This window comes from Mastacembelus armatus, chromosome 18 (genome assembly GCF_900324485.2).
Source record: "Mastacembelus armatus chromosome 18, fMasArm1.2, whole genome shotgun sequence".
Classification (NCBI taxonomy): Eukaryota; Metazoa; Chordata; class Actinopteri; order Synbranchiformes; family Mastacembelidae; genus Mastacembelus; species Mastacembelus armatus.
In genome coordinates this window covers 12,932,892-12,957,180 of record NC_046650.1, presented here as the reverse complement: position 1 = coordinate 12,957,180, position 24,289 = coordinate 12,932,892, and the positions used below count along the sequence as shown (strand labels likewise).

The 24,289-nt window shown below is 41.5% G+C and overlaps 3 protein-coding genes, 1 long non-coding RNA gene and 2 other non-coding genes across 11 annotated transcripts; 4 read left to right on the top strand and 2 right to left on the bottom strand.

The window, feature by feature from the left end:
• Positions 1 to 154: 154 nt before the first annotated feature.
• trnar-ucu (transfer RNA arginine (anticodon UCU)) lies at positions 155 to 242 on the bottom strand. The gene is given in 2 exon segments: positions 155 to 190; positions 206 to 242. It is a non-coding gene; the product is annotated as a tRNA-Arg (tRNA).
• A 1,214-nt stretch (positions 243 to 1,456) lies between these two features.
• On the top strand, positions 1,457 to 8,073 carry coro1b (coronin, actin binding protein, 1B). Of its 3 annotated transcripts, XM_026329139.2 has the most exons (12): positions 1,457 to 1,720; positions 1,838 to 1,988; positions 2,931 to 3,136; positions 3,362 to 3,484; positions 3,787 to 3,916; positions 5,432 to 5,613; positions 5,722 to 5,841; positions 5,987 to 6,091; positions 6,207 to 6,352; positions 6,587 to 6,644; positions 6,785 to 7,123; positions 7,213 to 8,073. In XM_026329139.2, exons 3-12 carry the CDS (start codon positions 2,933 to 2,935, stop codon positions 7,333 to 7,335), a joined length of 1,530 nt encoding a protein of 509 aa, XP_026184924.1. In that variant the 5' UTR covers positions 1,457 to 1,720; positions 1,838 to 1,988; positions 2,931 to 2,932; the 3' UTR covers positions 7,336 to 8,073. The 3 variants fall into 3 exon arrangements, with proteins under 3 accessions (XP_026184924.1, XP_026184932.1, XP_026184941.1); XM_026329147.2 differs by having other exon boundaries at positions 1,457 to 1,988; XM_026329156.2 differs by lacking the exons at positions 1,457 to 1,720; positions 1,838 to 1,988 and adding an exon at positions 2,596 to 2,672 and having other exon boundaries at positions 2,929 to 3,136.
• Positions 2,716 to 6,889, bottom strand: LOC117152765 (uncharacterized). Its single transcript, XR_004463306.1, has 2 exons — positions 6,761 to 6,889; positions 2,716 to 3,146 (listed from the first exon to the last, which is right to left on the bottom strand). It is a non-coding gene; the product is annotated as an uncharacterized LOC117152765 (long non-coding RNA).
• Positions 8,074 to 10,407: 2,334 nt separating the features above from the next.
• Positions 10,408 to 13,217, top strand: LOC113143505 (DEAD-box ATP-dependent RNA helicase 28-like). Of its 3 annotated transcripts, none has more exons than XM_026329168.2 (4): positions 10,408 to 10,611; positions 10,910 to 11,001; positions 11,157 to 11,284; positions 12,119 to 13,217. In XM_026329168.2, the coding sequence occupies exon 4, from the start codon at positions 12,121 to 12,123 to the stop codon at positions 12,727 to 12,729; it is 609 nt and encodes a 202-aa protein (XP_026184953.1). In that variant the 5' UTR covers positions 10,408 to 10,611; positions 10,910 to 11,001; positions 11,157 to 11,284; positions 12,119 to 12,120; the 3' UTR covers positions 12,730 to 13,217. The 3 variants fall into 3 exon arrangements, with proteins under 3 accessions (XP_026184953.1, XP_026184961.1, XP_026184970.1); XM_026329176.1 differs by having other exon boundaries at positions 10,910 to 11,030; XM_026329185.1 differs by lacking the exon at positions 10,910 to 11,001.
• A 439-nt stretch (positions 13,218 to 13,656) lies between these two features.
• On the top strand, positions 13,657 to 13,728 carry trnaa-cgc (transfer RNA alanine (anticodon CGC)). The gene has a single exon. It is a non-coding gene; the product is annotated as a tRNA-Ala (tRNA).
• Positions 13,729 to 14,029: 301 nt separating this feature from the next.
• Positions 14,030 to 24,075, top strand: dtx4a (deltex 4, E3 ubiquitin ligase a). 2 transcript variants are annotated; one of them, XM_026299275.1, is made up of 9 exons: positions 14,030 to 14,254; positions 14,809 to 15,023; positions 16,595 to 17,777; positions 20,960 to 21,021; positions 21,270 to 21,431; positions 21,514 to 21,575; positions 21,820 to 22,140; positions 22,232 to 22,321; positions 22,408 to 24,075. In XM_026299275.1, the coding sequence occupies exons 2-9, from the start codon at positions 14,816 to 14,818 to the stop codon at positions 22,636 to 22,638; spliced, it is 2,319 nt and encodes a 772-aa protein (XP_026155060.1). In that variant the 5' UTR covers positions 14,030 to 14,254; positions 14,809 to 14,815; the 3' UTR covers positions 22,639 to 24,075. The 2 variants fall into 2 exon arrangements, with proteins under 2 accessions (XP_026155060.1, XP_026155059.1); XM_026299274.1 differs by lacking the exon at positions 14,030 to 14,254 and adding an exon at positions 14,465 to 14,596.
• Positions 24,076 to 24,289: the final 214 nt, after the last annotated feature.

Below are 24,289 nucleotides of genomic sequence, written 5' to 3'. Positions count from 1 at the left end.
TATAGACGACATTGGCAATATTAAAGAAAACTAAAGTTTACACAGACTTAACTTTAGCTCTTAACTTTTGGTTATTTAAAATTTGCGATATCTTCGGCGTTTTAAGAAACACGAACATTACCACCCAACCACCCCGAGGTGAAAAATGAAAATGCGACTCCGGTGGGACTCGAACCCACAACCTTTGAATTACTACATTAATGCCTAGAAGTCCAATGCGCTATCCATTGCGCCACGGAGCCACCTGTTGCACATGGTGTGCTGAGATTATTTAAAACAGCACAAAATGTGGTTATTCTCTTTTGTATTTTTGTTTGTTGTATTATTTACCATTGTTTTTACCTCCACGTACAGACCCTCTCGCTTCACCGGCTTTGGGATCCAGGTTCCCCGACAACATATAATGAACTTCCCATTTTAAACACTAGGTGGCGCTGCAAGACCATAACATGTTCAACACATTCAGCTGTGCAGTATTAAGTACTAAAATTACCAGAACATTATTACTTAAAGCTGCAATATCCAAATACTAAAATTTATTAAGCGTGAAGACTTAACATATCAGCAGGTTTCAGTTAATATTTTTTGTGTAATACAGTGTCCAATTTCATTTTTTTTATACTTACGTCTTGACAAATAGAAATGAATAGGTCTTTTCTGACTGCCAATTTAAGGATCTGCACGGTGCAGTTTAGTGTGTGCAATTAGGGATAAACAAACCCACATTAAATTCCTACCCAGGCTAAATTCCCCTGGGAGCTTTTATTTGTTCCAACATCCGGCTTTGCTAAAAGGATGTTGTCCTACTTCGACCTTGTAAAACTGGAATCACGGAGACTACACTCAAACTTGCTTTTCTGGATGTGCCTGTCCGTAAACAGGTTAGTGTTTAAAACTGTACAGGACTGAAATATTATCGTATGCTAAGTACTAATTAAACAACAATTAAATAAGCAAACCCTGTATGGAAAGCACCGTTTTGTTTTTATATAAGATATTATGGTTTTACTGTTTTTGTTAGGTAAGGTGAATCAAATTTTAAATGCTTTTTATAGCACTACTATGATTTCTTTAATTAGGTATTAATAAGCATAGTATTATTATGTACTATCAATAGATTAATGACTATGGATATTTACTCATTGTTTGGTTGTTTTGGTTTGTAAAAACTCAAGTTGTGAAAAATGAGAAAAAGCAGGCTGGTTTTAACTCAATAAAATGTCTTAAAACCAGCAGAATTTGAGTAGGGAGCACCATAAAACCTTTGCTATTCTAACATGAAAAAATACTTCTGGTTGCAATAAGCACATATTGCATGTATTTATTGCTGGGTAGTTAAACAACTAACAAAGCATAGAAATGGAAAGCAGGTTTCACGCATGCGCTCTATGTTAAAGTCGGGCACCGCATATTCATAATTGTTATTTAAACTGTATGGCACATTTCATATTTTACTGTCAGGCAGATTTTGCAGGCGCGTCCACATCTGGTCAGACAGACGGGAATCTCGGTGTAAACGGACGACAACCCTCTTGACTCCTGCGTGTCTTTGATACATAATCCTGTGAGCGGAAGTGTCTGGGATCCAGCTCTCCAAAACAGTCATTGGTGAAGGGAGGCAGGGTGAGCACCGTCCACCTCGTTTCCCTCACCATCCCCATCAGCCGGGCTCCATTCAGCGTCGCCCTGCACCATTTAATGTGGATAGATCAGTTTTCAGGTCAGGTTTTTACTAAACCAAACATGCGTAATTGCTGACGAACCAACGGGAGAAAAGCTGAAAATGTGGGAATAATAGAAATGCGCGTTTATTTCTAATGGACGCATTGTGTTGTAGGTCTGCGCAGTCGACGTGAACGCCTGCCTGGACACAGAGGAGGATTAAGTTACTGCTGCAGGCGGCGGATTATTTTATTGGCCTCCTCCTGTCACCCCCGAGTCTGCTTTGCTGATCCTTTTCCCAATTAAGAGAGATCCTCAAAACCCAGGTATGCTGCCGAGCTCCAAAATAATCACCTCTGTGTTTCGCTTAAATGAAATATGGATTTAATTACGCCTTAATACACATCCTTTGTTGCCCATTCCTGTTTCGCAGTTACTCTTTGTAAAACCGTTATTTGTAGTTACTGTGCAGACAACAATAGAAACCGCACCATAAAGATGCAGCATGGGTACTCTGTAAGGATATAGCAGGATGATAAATGCATTATTATAACGCACATTAGGGACTCACTGTTTAGTAACACTGGCATAAACACCGATGGGATTGTTACAGCCTCGGGCTCTAGTTTACACAACAGTTTGGCTTTGGAGCAGTTTGATCCTTGCATGCACAAATGTACACAGTGGCCCTTATGCCTACAAACATACGGTTTGTTGGGTGAAGCATTGGTAAAGCATTAGTGACTCCCCTGGCTCAGCAAGCTCTGACTGCCCAACCCCCTTCCCCTCTCAGCCACAGCATGTTTTGGTTTGAGGCGGATCATGCCCTTTTGTCCACTGAAGCCTGATTGTACTTTCCACTACAGGCCCCCAGTACCAAAGAATTTGCCTGCTGTTTTGACAGGCCCTTTTTTTCTCTTGCTAAAGATGCAGGGGACTGACTGAGTAAACTGTGCAATGATCATTAGAATTGGAAACCAGTGCGGGAAGACACAACAGAATTTGTTTTAAGAGTCTTAAGTGACGAGAGCAATAATTTGCAGTGCATGTATAGTTAGTCAGTTGATAACTCTGTTTAATGCCAAATATCTGGTCCATCCCACACAGACACTAACATGCATCAAAAGTATAACTAAACATCTTCTGTTGTAAAGACAGTATATACATTTAAATAAGATAAATTTATGTGCAAACCTACACTGCCTTTTATCTTTACTGGTCACAATCGTGTGTGTAAAAAAGAAGCTTTCTGGGTTTTTTTCCCACAGATATGTCTTTCCGGCGAGGTGTAGTAAGACAGAGTAAGTTCCGCCATGTTTTTGCTCAGGCGTGGAAAGCCGAGCACTGCATCGATGATGTCAGAGTGTCCCGTGTGACGTGGGACAGTCCCCTCTGCGCGGTCAACCCCAAATTCCTCGCCGTTATCATCGAAGCCGGTGGAGGAGGAGCCTTCCTCGTTGTTCCGCTCAGCAAGGTTCGCCCATCTGTGCATCACATCCAGCATCAGATAAACAGAAGATCAATATTTTTAAAAGCCTTTCTCTTGTTTGTCTTTCAGTCTGCTACCAAGAATGTTAAGTGGCCCCATGTCTGTCTAATGCATATGCAGCACTTTTTTTCCAATGAGTGGACAAAGGTTATACTTTTTTCTAGCTGGGTGTCACTGTGTCATGACTGTAGCTTTTCCTTTCTCCCACAGAGCGGCAGAATCGATCAGTCCTGTCCGACAGTGTGCGGCCACGCAGCCCCAGTGCTGGACATTCAGTGGTGTCCTCATGACGACAATATCATTGCAAGTGCCTCAGAGGACTGCACAGTAAAGGTAACTCAGCAGTTTTAAGGCTTGTCGCTGTGCTGGTGGTTTGGGCCACTTTATTTGTTACTGGTTTCACCCGCTGACATGTATAACACGGGTTACCATGACCACAGCTGTAAATCAGAATCTTTAAATAAGGTCACTGCTGATACTGCTCTCAGGACTCTGTCTTGAATATGAAGCTATGGCAAGCAGCCAACTTAGCACAGCACATACAATCTGCCTGAGAGAATTTATTCTTCATGGCCTTAAAATATATATGACATGATATGATATAACAAATGTCTGCTGTGCCCTGTTGTGTCTAGGTGTGGCAGATCCCAGATGGGGGCCTGACAAGTCCAATGACTGAGGCCATCGCGACCCTTGAGGGCCACAGTAAAAGAGTGGGAATCCTGGCTTGGCATCCAACTGCCTTCAACATCCTCCTCACAGCAGGTAAAGTCGTTTGTGTTACCACGTACTGGGGACATAAAACTAATTTGTTTATCTGTGACTGTGGCTGGGAGCATGGTTCACAAATTCAGCAGCACCACTGTGCAACCAGACCAATGTGGTTTACTGGTTTACATGTATTTACATAAATTTGAAAGGACCATGTGTCATACGTTAGTTTCATAGTGCAAAAAAAAAAAAGTCAACCTAGCTAGTTTCCAGGAACTGTTTTCACTTTTTAGAAAGTATTGATAGTAATTATGGCAGCCAAGAGTCCAGTGATACTTAAAGCATATTGTCTATTTGCTAAACATTTCAGTCTACACAGTCAAAAGTGATGTTTAGCCGGCCATTTGTAAATAGTGAGAGTTGAAGAACAGCTCTTATCTTACTGTGACGGTGTTCAGTGACAGCCAGTTCAGATACTGCTGCATTATACAAGCAAGGAATTGGATTTCCCACCCCAACAATTTACAGCATGCAGTACATGTTTAAATGAGAATGTGATTAACCTGAAAAATAATTACACTTTGCTGCACAGGCAACAGACTTACTTTCTTTTGAATCCATCCTACATCACTATGTGTATCTTAAGCATGCACATGCACATTAACAAACACACGAGGTAGCCATTTATTTACAATTTATGTTAAACCTGCATGATTGTTTTGCATATAATGCAGGAGACTACAGGTGTATTGTTTTATCAGAGCAATAAAGAAATCAGCCAATATTCTTCAGGACAGAGTGGGTGTGGTCATTCGACTGACAGCGGCCTGTCAGTATAAACAAATAACTCACCAGATGTCAGATCATGATTAGGGACACCACACCCTTTTCCTGTGCGAGCTCTGGCCACTCTGTCTACTTCAAACGTGTGAGAAGGGCACAAGGAAAACACAGATATATAACTCTCATGTGCAATGAACTAAAACTATTCAAAGGAGCTCATTCCTCAAAGAAAGAAAGTAGGTTTTGAGGGCTGGCAGCACACACCTACAAACTCCTAAAGGTTTTTTGGAAAACGAGTTCTGCTCATTTTGGCTCTTTTTATAGTGCCTTGTTTCAGCGGAGAAGCCTGCAGGTCATCAGCCAATGACCAGTCACCATTTGCCCCTTAATTGCACAGTCACATGCTGAGATAGTTAAAAACAGATCTAAGAGCCACCAGACAAGAAGACACAACCACTGTCATAACACTTTTAAGATATAAGCTGGCTGAGTAGAGAGCAGGTCACAGGCTGCTTCATGTTCCTGCATTTAGCATTTATGCACTTACATCATTGAATAGTCTGCCTTCCAAAGCTAGCCTAGCCATTCATCTGAAGTATTTTACCTGTGGCCTGTCATTAGTGATCTTATGAGCTGTATGTTTGTTTATGTATGTGTCTGTGTTCTCATTTGCCTTTCTGTGACACACGTTGAGCTGTATGAGCTGAATGAAATGCTGCTATACAAATAAAACATGCATTTGTACATTTATGCTAAACTGATTGTTTTCTCTCTTTCTGTCTTCAGGCTGTGATAATGTCATTTGTGTGTGGAACGTGGGCACTGGGGAACTTGTCTATCAGCTGAGTGATGCCCACCCAGACCTGATATACAGTGTCAGCTGGAACAAGGATGGGAGCATTGTCTGCTCTGTCTGCAAGGACAAGGCTTTACGCATCATTGACCCACGAAGAGGCGCTGTCCTCAAGGTTATTTCACATTTTCCAGACAGTAAAGTAACCTCATAGTAATAATTTCATATGACTTTCCTGCTGCCTCCACATTACTCCTTTATCAGCCTCTAATTACTCTCCTAGGTGAGAGAGAAGGTCCATGACGGTACCAGACCAATGAGAGCTGTGTTCCTCTCTGATGGGAAGATCCTGACCACAGGCTTCAGTCGAATGAGTGAGAGACAGCTGGCATTGTGGGATACAGTAAGTATCAGTAGTAACAGTAGTAATCTGCCTGTTGTCTACTCAGATGCAGATTTGAAAAGTATCATCATTTTGTGTGGCCATCGGGTTCAGTGTACGTCTGCAGGAAATTACAAATAATCTCAATTATCTTTTTGTTTTACAGAAAGATCTCTCTGAGCCAATGGCAGTACAGGAGATGGATACCAGTAACGGCGTTCTTTTACCCTTTTATGACCCTGATACAAACATGGTCTACCTGTGTGGAAAGGTATGAGCTCAGAATTGGAAGACAAAGTCCAAGTTGCTTATGTAGTAATATTTAATGGAAATAAACAATAATGCTTGTTCGAGTCACTTTCATTTATTTATCTATTTGTTTTCAGGGGGACTGCACCATCCGCTATTTTGAAGTGACAGATGAATCACCATATGTTCACTTCCTCAGTTTATACAGCAGCAAGGAACCTCAGAGAGGGGCAGGCTTTCTGAGTAAAAGGGGTGTGGATGTCAATAAGTGTGAAATTGCTCGGTAAGCGTAGTATATTTGGTCTGGTTTTGTCCTTCACATTAGTGTCGTTTGGCTGATGATTTTCTACACTTATCACGCTGTCAACAAATTCCAATGAATGACATAAGGCAACATTGATCCTAATAACACATTTTGCCCACAGCCTGTTTCTTTATTTGGATTTAGCAGAAAGTATCATCTAGAATTACATCAGACTTACCCTTTTACAAGTGTACTAATTTCTTGCTTTTTTAGGTTCTACAAACTGCATGAAAGGAAAGTAGAACCAATCTCTATGACTGTACCACGAAAGGTAAGCCATGCAAAGCCTGTACGTGTAAAATACTTTTAAAAATAACTGATTAGCAAACCATCCCTATGTTCACAAATTCTGTCCATTAATTGAATAATAACACTGAACATATTCACCCCTTTTTGCTCTTGCCTACCCAGTCAGATCTGTTCCAGGGAGACCTTTATCCGGACACAGCTGGCTTGGAGCCCGCTCTGCTAGCTGATGAGTGGATTGCTGGGCAGGATGCACCACCACTGTTGGTCTCCCTGAGCGGTGGGTACACGGCTCCTCCGTCCAAGCACAGAGACACCCTGAGGACCAAGCCCAGGCTCGTCTCGCAGGATTCTGGCACTGTGGCTGCGCCCCCTTCACCAAGCAGTGCAGCAGCTCCCGCATCTACTTCTCCCTCTGCTGCCAAGGACGCAGAAGAAGAGATCCCACTGCCACGAGTAGCCGTGAGAGAGACAGACGGAAACACAGAGAGGCCGAAGAAAGAGGTTAGTAGATAGAATGACCTAAGTAACATTGTCAAAGTTGATGTTCAAAGTTGATTTTTCACTGCTTTTTCTCTCCTCTCTTCTTGCAGGATGACCTGTTGAACGAGTTGTTAGCAGAAATGAAGGCGTTACGTGCTGTTGTGCTCGCTCAGAGCCAGAGGATCGAATTGCTGGAGAGGCAGCTGGCTCGGATAGAAGACGGGGATGTATGAGGCGGCAGGAGATTCACTACATTTGGAGGGCATTTTTATTAAATCCATGGACCATAGCCTTACTAGATTCAACAGTACCTTAATCTGTCTGAGAGGGAGAATGTAGTGTAGAATAGCAGCTAACTGTGAATCACAGTGGCTAAAAATCAGGTCCACCACTTTGATGGAAACTAGACCACAGTTTAGTGCAATTGTGGTTGAAAATGGGGTGTCATGTGCAAAGAGTGAAGTTTAACAGTGATAAAATAGGGGTTTTCTGATATGAAGAGGTATTGTAGCAGCCTGTTTGGTGGTAAATATAGTGCAGCATTGAGCTTTGCAATATCTACAGTTCAATTTTCAAAACCCTTTGAAGGTCTTACAGTGGCAATGTTGCTTCAAATTAATGCAGGAAGTAGAAACAGCATTTTGTTTAAGCTAATGAAGGTTAACATACTATAGCAAAGCAATTAAGTACCTCCAGTATGACTTTTATTTTCTCAGAAATGTAACCATTAGGGCTATTTAATCAGGTAGTTCAAGCTGCTAAACTGTGATGTCTTATCTGACCCCCACTTGTTAATCATTGTGTGACTTGTGCTTTGTTTTACTGCTTCATTGTAGAAAGCTGTGTATATAAGGCTGACGGTAGGAATACTTTCTGGTACACAAATCATGACCTTGACAGTGAAAGTTGTGTGAATGATAGCTAATGAGTGTAGCTAAATATTTGTGTATTGTACTTTTGTGTAGTCTTTGCGATCAATGAAAAGGTAACGCTTGTAATTTTGTACCTTATGTTGTCGGGAGAGTACAGCAGCATTGTGACATATCTGTAACATCACAGGGGAAGATATTTGTCCCTCATTAAGCTATAAACATGCAAAAATACTTTCCTCTTCTTTTATACTTTCATTCTTCTCTTGATGTGTATAAAAGCTGCATTGTCATGCAGGATCTCTGCTGAGTATTTTGTAGCATACCAAACTTTACACACCTACTGCATTTTTTTCTGTTGTAACTAAGCTGCCCAGTGGAGTAAACACCTGAGTTGTGCTATTTACAGCATAAACAAATATAACCAACCACTTGGTACTAGGCAGTCTCACAAAAACACAAACAGTGCAGCGAATGTTTGCATTAAAACAGGAAGTTGCAATGAAATGTGAACATTTTTCTCCAGTTTGCAATTGTATCGGTGTTAAAAGATGGAAATTTCTATCAGCTTTTTTTAAATTGTACTATTTTTCTTTTTGCTATTACATTTAGAGGTACTTATCAGTTACCTCCATGAGTTAATGAAAAAAAAAAGTGTAACAATGGTACATTCCACATCAAGCATATCCCTTTATTACTTAATTTATAATACTTTATGCACTGAGCTCTTAACACTAACTGTATAACCAGTAGCAGTTTTAAATGAGACTACATTGTGAAAAATCAATAAATATTCATTCGTGTTTTGTATTAATGGAGTGACTTTTTATTTAATTTAAGACGGTTCTGCTCATGTATTGTAGCAATTTTGAGATCCAGTGTTTGTTCAGCTGCTGTTTGCGTCAATTTAATGGACTCACACACAAAACACTTTGCCTTTTCTAAAGAACACTGCACCCTTGAGGTTTCTCACTTTATACTGGATTTAGCAGCCTCGAACATGAAATGCAAATTACGGCATAGCCTGTTGAAACAAAAATCAAACTACATTATGCAAAAAGAGGTTGATGGTATCACAGGTGACTATGGTGGCATAACTGCGTGGATAGACGTTCAGTCGTTTTAGAGTCACCTTTAAGGAGCAATGCCTGTGAAGCTATTTTGCTCCAAGTATAAGGAAGTGCTCAAGGAGAAATTACTTTAAAACAGTAAAAATCTAAGAGTAATGCAGTAGTACACTGGGAGAAGCAAATGTCAACACTGCAACTGCTACAGACAAAACCCAGAACACAAATCAACAAATCTGTAGCCCAGGAACAGCTGATCCAGTCGCCATTTACTAACAGAAATAACAAAAACAACAACAGGTCAAACTGTTTTCATGTTTGCTGGGAAACCTCAGCAGTCCAACTCCCCAACATGCCAGTATACTGCATAGTATACTACAAGTAAACTTGTACCACCTTTTCCCAGTTGATGGGAATGTGACTGAAAGGGCAGTCATGAGTCATATCACAAGTGATGAGTGTTGTAGCTAATGATTTATGTAGTAGTACTTTCCCCTTTACCCATGTACTATATTTATTCTAAATTTTGCCCCATCCAAGCAAAATAAATAGAATTTTAACACTTGAATATTATGCAATGTTATTAAAATGACCCTACTACCAAGTAACATTTTTTGTGATTGTACTACAAGTTAAAGTACAAATTTGCTTAAATAGAAAAAAAAAAAAATCAGCATACCTCTCAGAAGCATAGGAAGAGGACTAGCCACCTAACAAGCATGAAATAAGTCCAGACAGCACGTGCTGCCTCAACTGACTTGAAAGTCTCACCTTTACAGCAGCGCATTACCTACCTACAGTTTTTAGCTGCACACCAAACAGGCCTTCAGTATAAAATAGTGTCGAATTACGGTACAGATTTTTGTCTCTCTTGGGTGTTGGGGGCTGAGACTGCCTGACCACTGAAGCAAAAACAGGATGTGGCTAACTCATGCCACGTTTAAAAACCTGGTGCAGCATGTGAACCTACAACTGTAGTGTAAAATAATAACTTTGCACCTTTGCTTAAATCATAGAATCGTCTCATTGTTCTTTAGATTCCTTTCTTTAGTGTGGATGTCAAAACCACAGGCTTCAATGGTAAAAACAAAGCTAAAATGCTGATGATGGATTTTTTATAAACCCTGCCATCATCACTGTCACCTTAGCTGACCTTTGTGTAACTGTTGCAGATGACCTGATGACAAAAAGGACTGTAAAATGCTGAACAAATATCATTTCTCATATATAGAATCTTAAAGTTAATATACAGCATTTTGCCGTAAAATTGATGTAAGTCAACGTCGCAGGAACAAAACTGAAATGTTTTCTTCCCCTTTTCTTTTTATAAATGCACATTTTCCTTTCTGTTCTTTCCACCACAGCCTGCTTCATTTTGTCTTTAATCTGTTCTCTCACCCCTTTCAGCCTCCACCTACCTCAAAAGGCTTCAGCTGCAGCTTTTTTCACCACATTTCATGCATGAGCCCTTTCTGTCAGTTTCTCTTGCCTCACTCAAGCTCTGACACTTTTCAGAAGTCAGAAATCAAGAAATTAGTCTTGTTTTCTGATACTCTGTGGTTCCACAACTGTGGTAAGTTTTTTTTACAGTTCATTTCCATCCATTCTTAATCATTTCAGACTGTTTAACCTACTCATTTTTTCCTTGTAACAAGAAATATAGCTCTATACATGTGATCTTAATATTTGAGGATTTAAATACTTTAATAATTTATTTACAGATGATTGTTATAATTACAGCATCACAGGGATTGAGTTACCACTTACCTGCACACGTTTAAGTGCAAATGCACTTATTTCATTTCTTATATAGTGTTGTAAATACAATACACAGCAAGCTGACTGACACTGTTTAATGATCACTTTGGCAGGAAACCAGCAACAGTGCAAGAAGCCTGCTAGTTTCCTGTCATTTGAGTCAACGCAGACAGTTTGACAGCCAAACCAGATTAAAGAAATACAGGTTTCCTGTCATATCTCCAGCTCACATATGTATATATATTACAAATGTATCTAGATATGTTATTCTATATGTGCTGTTATCATTTCATATACAATTAAACTATTCAAAGCACATTTCAGGGTAATTTACTTTACTGATTTCCTTTTTATTTTTAGATCGTGAATGCAAATTTACCACTGTACCACCCGATGAAAACTTCACGGCTATTTGAAAGAGTTTTGACTGCAAACTTCTGTCTGGAGCCACTGGGATTTAACTACTCAACAGGGAATTTTCTAAAAAGGTACAGTACATTTCTACCTGTCTACAGCTTGAAAAACTGAGAGGATCATGATGCTGTTGGATCATAGATTCAGGCCTAATTCAAGCTACATCATTTTTAGCATTGCTAAAAATAAAAAAATAAATTGCTACTTATAAAATTGGGATTTCACCACAGAAAACATATGTTGACATAATATAATGTGTGAAATTTACACTTAAAGGCATCATCTAATCATCACATAGCACTGTTGTCTAGAAAACCACACCCATATTGCACCCAAGATTTGGCGGCTAAAATAAGTAACATATTTCAAAATCCAAAGGTCAGCTCCTTTAAAGGAATTGCTGAATATTTAGGGACATATCCTCATTTGCTAGTTAAATTAAAATACTCTTGTATGTGTATGGTTAATATGTAACCAGCAGCTGGTTGTTTTAGTTTGGCATAAAGACTGGAAACAAGGGAGGGAAACTAACCTGTCTGATGTTAACACACAATGTTAAAAAATTCATTTAATATATAGCTCATTGGCTTAACTTTGTACAAATATACAGACTATTCAGTGTCCATGAGTCCTTCAACAGAACCAGACATTTTCTTTCCCACAGTCCATGTGTCTTTATGTTGAGCTGAGCTGTAGTTACTGGCTCCAGCTACATATTTACTATACAGATGTGAAAGTCGTATTGACTTTCTCATCCAACTCTCAGAAATAAAGAGAATAAGGATTTTTCTCAAAATGTCAAATTAGAGACGGTGCCACTAAAAACAAATACATTAAACAAAAATAACAAATCCCAATGTGTGACATGATAACTCAGTGAACCATTTCTCTATATTTATTCATTTCAGGCATGGGAGACAAAGCTGTGCTGACTCTTTTCTTCATCCTATTATGCCTGATTTTCTTGCTGATCTTCTTGTACAAGAAGTTGAACAAGGAGGCTGAGGGAGAGTATACAGTCAGAAACATGTATTATAAGGAAGGAGGGATCAGGGACCAGGTGAGAGGTGCAGTACAGGGTTTGGAGACACGTCTCGGAGTTCGGCTGGGGCATGACAATGATACAGAGGATGAGGATGGAGAGGAAATGCAGGAAATCCATGATGAGGAGGGAAAGGTGGAGGATGGTAGTTCCCAGGAGAGTGACAGTGAGGGGGAGGACCAGGATGAGCGAGATGATGACACAGAGACGTGTAGTAAGACCAAGGGAGATGAAGCCTCAGAAGTTAATTCAAGTTTTGAGGGTTCTGAGTCAGGAGAGCAAGCCGGGCTAATGGATCACACAGAAGAGACAGAGATAGAGGAGAAAAAGGAGGAGACAGGGGAAAAGATGGTAGAAGGGGCAGGCAAAGGGGAAGCAAGTGGAGGAGCTGGATTGCTCATAGACCTTAATCAATTCTCTGGAAGTGTCACCTGGTCTGAAGAAGTGGGTAAAGAGAAGGATGTGACTGCACTGTAAGCACAGTGAACTATAATAATAAATAATAATAATAAATAAACTATATATATATATATATATCACTATATACAACTTAACTGGAATGTATGTTCTAATTAGAAAATTCTACCAAAAACCTCAACATTTATAGATGATATCCACAGATATTTATACAAGATTCATAGATGAAGCTGTTGCAGGCCTATACAGTATTTTGAATGTAAATGTTTACTGTTTTCACAGTGTAACTGAACCAATGTTTGTATTATTGTGTAAGCCTAATGTATGCTATTGGAGGATGTAGACTATGTTTTTAGTGCTTTAAATGTTTTTTTAATTTCTAAATTTTATTTTTCTTAAACAAAAATAAATACAAACTTTACTGTGGTTTTATTTTTTGTACATTTTTACAGCTGAAAGAAGTCAGTTGAATAATCACTGAAGTGATAGAAAATGAATTGGCAATTATTGTGAAAGCTAAATCATTAAAATTGAATAAAGCTTCTCAAGTGTGAAGTACAGTGATATATTTTTGCCTAGATGAATATTTTGTCACATTTGTGACAAAATAAGTATATTTGTTTTGACAAATATGAATCCTGGGTACACATAATAGCTAAATGATTAAGATTTATTTATATTAAATTAATGTTTGGTTGAGGGCCCTGGTCATATTAGTATAGGTAAAACTATCCATAAGTAAACTTTCATACAACGTATTAGTATCTATAACGCATCATACTTGTCTTCAGTGTGGGTGTGCAGGAGGAATAAGTCTTACTAACAGGTATTACATGTAAACTAATAAAGAGTTCACTATTTACGCTTTAAAAATCGAGTATAATAACGTTAGAGGTATAAAATAGCAAAACATATATAAATATTTAAGGACTCAATATTTCCGTATCACCCTGAACAAAAAAGCTTGGGGAGGAAAATACAGCCAATGGGGATGTAGCTCAGTGGTAGAGCGCATGCTTCGCATGTATGAGGTCCCGGGTTCAATCCCCGGCATCTCCAGTTATGTTGATTTTTTAAAAAAGTTAATTTCCTCTTTCTTTAATATGCTACACAAGCGACAAGTGGTGAACGTGCAGGTGTGGCGGTATCAAATAACATGAAAGAGGTGGAAGTACATGTCCACACACGCTTCATGCATCTGCACGGTGAGTGTGTGAGCTGACGCTAGTTTGGGATTGGCCGGGCTGAGCATTTGCTCGAATCTGATTGGATGGCGGAGGCCTTCGAGGCGTGGGCGTGTTCACGCACGAAAATGTCAATGTCAATGTTTTTCTGAATTTATTCTGTGTGGTGGGTGCGAGCCACTCGATCGAGACACTGTGGGTGAGCCAATAAAACAAGCATGAGCCAAGGTAGAGTAAATAAAAGTATAGCGGCATATAGCAACGCAGTTATGTAAGCAGACAGCCGGGATTTTACCTCAGGACTGAAGACATTTCTCACAGTGACAGATGGATCTTTACTAAAACACCCAAACAGTTCTGCACAGTGGTTTGACTGGAGACACTGAAGCTGATCTAAGCCGGTAAATATTTATTCATTTCTATAAAAATCCGATCCTCGCTTACACAAAGCACAGATTTGGTTCAAATGTGCAAGCTTGCATTGCCCGATCAAAGCGAGTCTGTCACAGTAACCTACTTTACGAGTGCCGCACCACTGTCTGCATCCAAGTTGCATTTTCTCCTCTCACCCTAACTTGATTGTGCCGGAGAAACGATTTCAGTAGACGTCACTCATCTGCATAGGGAGTAAAATGCAACCATCCTGCACAGCTTTTTGCGCCTTGAAACGCTCTCGGCCCTGTCTGTGTGATAAAAGGACCTACCAGCTAATTGCTGCACGCCCGAAACTACAAACATGGAAGGTACAGTTTGCATCTAGTGCCATCCCAAATATATATATTTATAGATAGGGGACACATCTGCGCTGCAAACTGTCCAAGATGGATGCAGCGCCGCTGTGCGCAGGGATGCACAGCGGAGCTGCAGCGGGGTATCTTTAAATGCCCCACCGTGCCCGTGGCTGCGCTGTCATTTACGCCTCAGCGTTGACATTTTTTTCTTTTCACCTTTGCAGGAGTAGGATGTTACTAGCATCCGCCGTAGTGGTATGGGAATGGCTAAACGAGCACGGACGCTGGCGGCCCTACAGCCCGGCCGTCTGTCATCACATCGAGGCAGTCATCCAGAGCGACCCGCGGTGTGGTAGTGTTGTCCTCGGCCAGGTGGACCCTCGCCTCTCGCCCTACATCATCGATTTGCATTCCATGCACCAGTTCCGACAAGATACAGGTGAGAAGAGGAGGGGAGAGGGAGAGACACACGGCGGAGGGTGTATCTGGGCCTGGGGCAGAGGCCTTTTAATTCCCCATATGTGTCCTCTTATACCCTTATTGTGATCCTGCTCTGGAAGATGATGCTTTGGTGCAAGTGCTGTTCTGAAAAGTGGCGGAAATGACACAAAAATCCACTCTTTTATTTTTTAGATCCCCAAGTAGAGACTCCCATAGTGTTTACTCCTGTCTTGTATTAGGTCTATTTCCAACAGAGGGTTAAAAATCCAGGAAAGATGATGCACATCTGTGATTAGAAAATGAGACAGCGGTGAAGTGAGTCATTCTCTTGGGACCTGTACGTGTACATTTACATGTGGCTCCTAGGCCAGAGTAGCAGATGAAGTGTCCAGTCACACTTACAAACAGCGTAAACACTGCCAACAGTATTCTCTTATAGGAGAATATGGACATAAGAAGTTGCCTTTCACAAGCTTCACAGAGACGAGGTAAGTGGGGCAGTGTATAAAAGCAGGGAATCAAAGACAAAGCAGGGAATTGTCTAATTTTGGCAAAGACCCCGACATTGGCCTTCTCTCAACACTGTCTGACAAAAGCCTTTGTGCAGTTTGTTTTCCAAACCCAGCAGAGGATGGGATGGGGGTGGGAGACAGTGCTTCAATCTAAACAGGAGACAGGAATGATGAGGAGGGGGGAGGAAGGTGGGGAGGAATTTCAGGAGTCTGAGGTCATTGATAAAAATGAGGGCAATAGGAAGCAGGTTTTATGGATGAGCTCCCCTTTTGCATTAGTAAATGTCTTGGCATGGCACAGATCCCGGTGAACTCTCAGCTGTTTCTAAAGTTGTGTCATATATTAAATTCTATTTATTGTGTTCAAAGATGTGGCGTTGTTGCACATTACATCATGTGTTTCAAATTCTTACTGTGCTGCACCTTTAAACTTTAACCTCACTGAGTAGGTTCTGCCTTGACAAGTGGGACTAACGTCAGTGTTTCGACAGTTTGTAAATGTTGTGTGTATTTTATTGTTCTAATTCATAGTCCCCCCAAAAAAGGTCTTAACTTGCTACACACTCACTGACATTTGAGAAATCTGTTCACCATTTTGTGTTCTAGACACGGGATTTGATATGTGAAGGCTTTACAGTAGTTTCTCTGGGCACCCTGGGAAAGCAAATACAGCCAGCATTGGGTCGGATCAAGCCTGCCAGCCAATCAGAATTCAGAACACAGTGTGCTGTTACCAGGGGCAACCTGTTTGCCCAAATTCTTAGCAAGCAAACACAGACATGTTGAATTTGTTAGGTTTGTAATCTACTTGTCCACAGAAAACAGTAGAGCAGTTAGCCATTTACCACCCAGCACCAAGCTGCAGTTCTCTAGACCAGAAAAACTGATGGTCACTAAATTATACAAACTTTACATTTACACTTGTAGACTTGCAAATATGTAGAGATGCCTATCAAGGTGCATTGCATCACTCTGCCATTTAAAGACAACCTGTACAATGTTAAATAATGTTCATAAAACTTTCATTCATGTTGTGATCATCTGACCCCGGGCTCAGGTACCCTTCGACCAGTCCGACGTAGTTTCTACGACCCCACCTCAGCACCAGGGCAGGGCTGGTTGTGGGAGTGGGAGAACGACGCTGGCAGTTGGACGGCGTACGATACGGAGGTGGGCATTGCCATCCAGGCAGCACGTGACCAGCAGCAGCCCTGGCTGGACCTGGCGCCGCTGGGTTTCTGCTACCTCATTGACTTCGAAAACATGACCCAAATCAACGGGCAGACGCAACGCTGCCGACGCATCCAGCGCCGCTCCGACCTGGCATACCCGCTGGTGTCTGGGCCCCTGCCCAAATCTCACCACGCCTGGGGGCCCATGTCCATGCCCAGCCATGGAGGACTACTTGGTGTGGATGTATCTGGAGTGGGTATGGGCATGAGGATGAGCAGCAGCGGGACTGGAAATGGGAGTGCATACCCCAGTGGGGCACTTCCTGCTTCAGCCATCACCTCTCTGGGACAGCCGTGTGCCTGTCAGCAGTGTATGTTGGTGCTGAGCGTCAAAGCAGGCGCCATGTCGACTGCACACACTCTGGGTCGCAGACCGCCACAGACCAAGCCGCCTAGTCCCAAAATAAGCAGCCACCCCTTCTCAGGAGGGTCGTACTCACTAACCCTTCCTCGGCCACCTTCCCTGTCACGATCACTTTCTCCAAATAGAACGTCAATGGTTGGGGCAACAGGTGGCTTCAGTGTGGGTGGCATGGGTGGTGCAGGAGGTGTAGGTATCGTCAGTGGTGGCAGTGTTGGGGGTGCCAACATTGGTTTTGGAGGAGGTTTCACCCACTCTCTTTCCCTACTTGGCTCAGCTACAGCCGCCCTCTCCATCTCCTCCACCCGTCCCCCTCCTCCACCTCTCCCTCCTCCTCCACCACCTCCTCCTCCACCCTCCACCACACCCTCATCTGTCGCCACCTCTCCCCCTCACCCGTCCACCTCTTCCTCCCTCTCTGCTTCCTCTTCTGCCCCTACCGCGTCCACTCCTGCCCCTCCTCTCATCTCCACATCTGCCTCCACCTGCACGCCCTCACCTTCTGCCCGCGTCCTGGGTCCAGTGTCTTCATCTAGTGCTGCTGCCTGCGCGGCCCCTCTGCCTCCCCGCTCCAGCCTAGCAGGGCTGAGCCGACCTGCACTGCAGCGTATCGCCATGGCTCAGTCACGTGCCCTTATCGCCTCTGGGTGAGTAGACAACCACCGAAGTCATTTATCAGTTCGCTCCAAATATTCTTTTATCGTGACAAATGCTCAGTCATCTCACAAATTATCTGGAAATGTATGTTTTTCTAATGGTGCATATTTAAACTAGTTTTACATTTACCCAAATTCTTAGATGTGTCTTGTCTTTCAGTTCAGTTGCAATAGTAATAGTAGTAATTTTCTGTGTGAACTAATTAAATGTCAGATGTCATAGGCAGGTATGAATGACAATAAATATCTAGTCCAGTGCTTACAGACTGTGTGACCATGTGGTTTTTAGGTGTTTCAGAGCATCCTTAAAGATTTGCTTTGGCAGTTAACATCTGTGAAGTCCCAGTATGTGGAGCTGGAGGTGCTGGTTTTAGTTTAATGCTGCTGGTCTGTGTTTGGTCGCAGGGGCTCCATTGTTGTTTCAAAATAATTCGACTTTTGGAACAACATAATGTTTTTTGCATATAATTATTTTCTGTAGCTGGTTATGTTTGTATGGCCTTGTTGGGAACATGTTGCAAATGTTAACACATAGATTTCATTATACAATTAAAGCCTTTCTTTTTTGTTTGAATTCAGAGCAAAATACTGAATTTGGCTGCTTGAACTGTGGTCAAACATTAAAACAAGGTAATGTGTTGAGGATGTTTCCCACCTGAGCCACCTATGGTTGCCCTAGCGTAGCATCCAAATCGTTTTGAATCCTCATATTAACTCTACTCCACTAACATAAAACACTGGTTCAGCAGCAGCTAAATCTCAGATTAATACTAAATAGCACAGGCTTAATATTCCTCTGTTGTGTGTCAGGTGTTTCTGTAAACATGTCAGGTGAGAGTAGTCATCTGTCCGGCAGATGGTTGCACCTGCTGCAGAGGTAAAACCACCACGTCACAAATCAAGAGTATCTCTGATCCCAGTCTGGTATTCTCATCCTTCTTCCATCATTCCACTTACTGCTTTATCTCCAAGTTCATTCATGGTACGCCACAAGGCCCGATGCTACAGAGTGAGAACTCCCCTAAAACCAGTGGAACCCACTGTTAGTTTCATCCTTCACATTCAGAAGAGGTTATAAGGCTCACAAAGAAAATAATGCAAATGCACCTTTCACCAGGTGTGACTGACATGTGACTTCACAGTTTCCAAAGCACTAGAATTTAGTGTAGTATAAGTTATTTCTACAGAAACAACCAAATTCTGGTTTATTTTGTTAAAATCCAAGCAGAAATTAACTCATCGCTCAACATCATCCCCATAAAACTTCATCATGTGTGCCTGAGCAGTGTTTTTTCTTTTTCTTTCAGGGTTTAGACTTTTTTATTTCTCTCAATTCATTGCATGAGATTGAGTTTGTGAATGTGAGTGTTGCAGCTCGTGTGTTGCCTTCATCCAGCGTTCCAGATGGACACTGTGCTAATGCCGCTAGATTAGCCGGTATCAAAGAAACGTGACCAGCTGACACATCTCCCCCCTCACCATCCTTTCTCCACTTTTCTCCCACCTTCCTTTAAAGCTTGTCATCATAACGCTCATGTGACACACAAATGTCAATCAACTTATTCAGGCTTAGGTTTGATCCAGGAAGCCACACCATTTGTGACTTTGTGAATCACGTAATGTACATAAACAGGAAGCTAATACCACAGCTCGCTCACTTGGTTTGTTGGTAAACAAACAAATATAGCAATGCTGTACAGTGTAATCAGACTGGCCAGTACTGGAACTGGACAATACAGTAACTCTTTACTGTAAGGCTTTCTATTGTATTGTTGTCTTACCACAGATGCAGACACAAACATTAAAAGAAAAAAACAGTGATGAAACTAAAACCCCAATATATTAATATGATCATTAAAACATAATTGAACCATAAATAATTAGTGTTTCACATTTTTCCCCAGATATGTAAAACTAAGAGTAAAACAAAAAAAGAACACATACAAACACTTAAAAGAGAAATAGTAAAACAAAATAGAATAAATGGTAAAATAATATATAAATATCCAAAAAAAACTTGTATGTTATAATGAATGTGAATGAAGTTTCAACTTTTCTTCTAACAGTTAAAGCTAGTTAATATAGTTTTGATATGTGAAAGTCAAATCTTAACTTTATTATGTCGACATATTGTAACATCCATTCTGTGGCACTGTGTCTGGAGTCTGTTAGATGTGCTCATGTGTGTCAGCCTTATGGCAGCCTGGCAGTGTGATGCGGTCACTGACAGGTAATCCCTGCTGTGATGACTCTCTGGCCTACAACCAGAGTTTAGTTAACAGATGGAAACAGAGGGATTAGCCCTATAAAAGAGGAAGGAGACCAGACACCAGCACAGAAGCAGAGGAAGAGAGAGACTGACATACGACTGTTAGGATCAATTGGAGACAGGAAAAAGGAAAGCGTGCGAAACAAGCAGAAAAATGACTGTGTTCAAAACTGGGATACCGTAAGTACAAACCTCTACCTGGACCGTGCAAATTTGCTCATCACAAACTGTTCTTGTGTGTTTCTCCTGCTGATGAACATTACAGCTATGATATGAAATAAGGGCATATGTGTTCAACTTCTATTGATGTTATGTTGTTGAATCTATTTGACTACAGATTTAAGGAGGTTGTTTTTTTTTTTTGGCCTTTCTGAAATATTGAACAAGAATATGAAGGTGCTGTATACAAACAAAGGTGTTTTAATTGGAATCTTTAGTTTAAGTTTAAGTTGAAGGCACTTCAATTTGTCTTGCAAAAATAGCAGCATTTTGAATATTGTGAGATACAATGGCCTCTTTATTGATTTTGCTCCTCCTCGTTTACTGAGCAGTTTTAAATTAGTCTCACTGAATGTTGGTGCCATACACATCCTGACTTACATACTGTAGCAGGAAATCCTTTTTGATAATTGTGGGACCGTATGTCATGAGTGAATAAGTTGTGATGAGCAACGTCTGCTTGTCACGCCACGGCTCGGCAAAAGCCGCTTAACCTGCTGACATTGGGCGAACTTGAAACTGGCATATGCTGCAACCAGCTGTCTGAGATTGTCTGTTTGCAGGTGACTCCTCGGATTTTGAGTTACCTTGATTCTGGGCTGCTGAGGTGACCTAGTCTGTAGCTTAGGTGCTTTTAGTGTGTCAGTGATCTGTAGATTAATACATTTGTTTTCTTGTGCTTCAGAGTGCCAACTGTTCCAGTGAAGAACCTGAATGGATCTAGCCCTGTTCATCCTGCACTGGCAGGTAAACATATTGACAGAACTTAAACTTTTTAAATCAGGGTTACTTACTTTAGAAAAGGTCTAATTACTCAAAGTTTGTTGTACTTACAGCTCTTTGAATAGACACTGATTAACTGCCCTGGAGACAACATAATGTCATTTAGCTCCATAATTAACATTAACAGGTAACTCCCAGGTTAAAGAGCTCCTCACGCAAGGAGTAAACCCCGAAGACGGTGTATTACACCCCCCTCTGCTGGTTTTTTCCAGGCATTACAGGCATCCTTATGAGCGCAGCGGGACTTCCTGTTTGCCTCACCCGCCCGCCCAAGTTGGTGCTTCATCCTCCACCTGTCAGTAAGAGTGATATCAAGCCTGTGCCGGGTCTGGGCCACTGCTGCCGTAAGACGACCAAGAAGCAGGCCCGCAAAGGTGGGTGTGATGATGAAGTGTGTGTTTGTTTACTGCTTTTTGGTCAAAAATGGATCTCACACCTTTTATTTTTATCCTTCAGGGAAAACCCCTGAGGAAGTGGTGAAGAGGTACCTTCAGAAAGTTCGCAATCCACCAGAAGAGGTGAGTTCACCTTTTTGGGGATTTTCAACTAAATGAAACATGAACCGTGACAACCAGCGGCCTAAACAAAGGCTTGGGACAGTAACGGTTCGATCTGCAAACTTTAATACCCAAATATCGGTTATTTTAAATATGGGAGATAACTTCTGATGTGCTTCTGTTTTTTCAACTTACCAACAATAAGAAACAAAAAAAAAAAAAGAGAGAAGAGATTGATGAGTTTGAGTATAAATTATCTTTTCAGGACTGCACCATCTGCATGGAGGCCCTGGCCGGACCATCAGGGTACAAGGGCCCTGGTGTGGGTGGCATCTCACGGGCCGAGTCAGTGGGCCGCCTGGCACAGTGTGGTCACCAGTACCACCTCCAGTGTCTCGTTGCTATGTACAACAATGGCAACAAGGATGGCAGCCTGCAGTGCCCTACCTGCAAGACCATTTATGGAGTCAAGACCGGCAACCAGCCTCCTGGCAAAATGGAGTACCACGTCATCCCCCACTCTCTGCCTGGCCACCCTGACTGCAAAACCATTCGGATCATTTACAACATCCCACCTGGCATCCAGGTAAAGTTAGGACATGAGTGTCTCTGTGACACTAGTTTGTGTTTCTGGCTTTGCTTAATCATGTATCATATACGTTACTGTCACTCTTCAGGGCCCAGAACATCCAAATCCAGGCAAACCCTTCACTGCCCGAGGTTTCCCCAGACACTGCTACCTCCCCGACAGCGAGAAGGGACGCAAGGTGAACATTTCGGGAGTAGTATAAAGATTAAATGACCAGAGTATGTGATAAAATCGACCTCCTACTTACACAATCTCTTTGTCCAGGTTCTGAGGTTACTCCTTGTAGCGTGGGACCGCCGGCTCATTTTCTCCGTGGGCACATCTAGCACCACCGGCGAGTCTGACACAGTCATCTGGAACGAGGTGCACCACAAGACGGAGTTTGGCTCCAACCTGACAGGCCATGGCTACCCTGACCCTGGCCACCTGGACAACGTTCTCGAAGAGCTGAAGGCTCAGGGAATCACAGAGGAGGAGTGCCTGCCCAGAGACTGAACAGAGGCATTGAAGACACAGAAGACACGAGGAAACAGGCTGGGGTCTGTAATCACACAATGCTGGGATGAAGTCCACAGCAGGAGAGATGAATTATTTTCAACATCGGACAAAATGAACTCAGAGGAACTTTTACCAATGGAGAACAAAACTTCGTAGGAACATTGCATAAATAGTTTCAATAGAACCTGCTGAGATTAATGAGAATGAGTCAGTTTGGAAATGTGGGAAGTGATTTTCTTTCCTGATGCAGTAACAGTGTCAAGTTGTTATTCAGTGAGATCACTTGATCATTTGAGATCACTGTGCACATACAAGTCAGTGTTAGATTTTTAACAAACCTGTCATTTATACTGTGAGACTCCATGTCAAGAATGTAACAAAGTGAAATGTGCTGATTTGATGAGGTGTTCACCACTACTCCTGCTGCTATGTGGAACTGATTGGAGGTTAAACCGAAGAAAACAAGAGATCTGTACGTTTTTTTTAAGCGTTAGTCCACAAGCAGAAGAAACTATTCACTGCAGATAAATATTTCAAGTGTATTACTGGATATCTGAGCATGGGTATTTGCTGACCTCTAGTGGTACTTTTTCAGAACTACATTCCTTTTTAGGTTTGATTTTTAATTGGGTTGTTGTATATTATAATGCTTGTTATATTATAATGTTTCCATTCAATCATGTTTTTTATATTTTAATTTGACATGTTGCATATGGTGTGTATCAATGCATCGTTTTAGGTTGTAGTGCGACAGACAGAGAGGTGGGGAGAGTTATAAGCTGCTGGTGAACCAGTTTGCCTGACAATTGAAATGCGATTCATCAGCCCCTTTTCTTTTTTTAGTATTGATTAACTAACTGACATTCCTTAATTGTTTTGCCCTCAGAGCATGGGTCCACGTAACAGCTTTCTATGTCTTGTATTTGCAATACTGTTAAAGACTGATAGAAGAAACACGACTGTGGATTACACCGTTCCCCCCCCAGGAGGAGTAAATTCCACAAAAGCTACGATTGGACTTCCCGCCTGAGCTCAGACTTGCACAGAGCTTTCTACTTAGTATTAAAAGGAGATGGACAGCTTGTAGCTACTGTATTTTTGTGTCAGACACACAAACCAGCCTCAAAATGCTCTAATCACACTACAAAATGTGGTCATTGGTTGTTATTGTCCTGTTTAGTTTCTGTCATGAGCAGGTGCAAACATGTATCAAAGACTTGTTGTGGATCCAGCTTTGGCCACAGTGGTCCAGTCAGTTTGCATTCGGTCCATTGTGGACCGCTTTATTATGAGGTATGAGGTTAAACTTGATGTTGACTTGAAGAGTATGTATTGACATACTAACGTAGACCAACATTTAAAGCATTTATACTTTATAATACTTTATGTATGCACTGTACTGTATGTGTTTTATGTGCACAAATTTGCATTAAACATTTTTCTAAGGCTTAAAGAGATGACACAACTTTACTCTGGTTTGCTCCTTTATTATAATATATGAAACGTTGACCTTATAGCCCATCTGCAGTCTTCTTTTACTTTAAACTAAGTTTTGATAAACAGCAATCACTGTGGTCACAACACAGGAAAATGTCTCATATCTCTATTTTCTGTCTGCAGCAGTGCGCTAGTATTCACTTTTTCATGA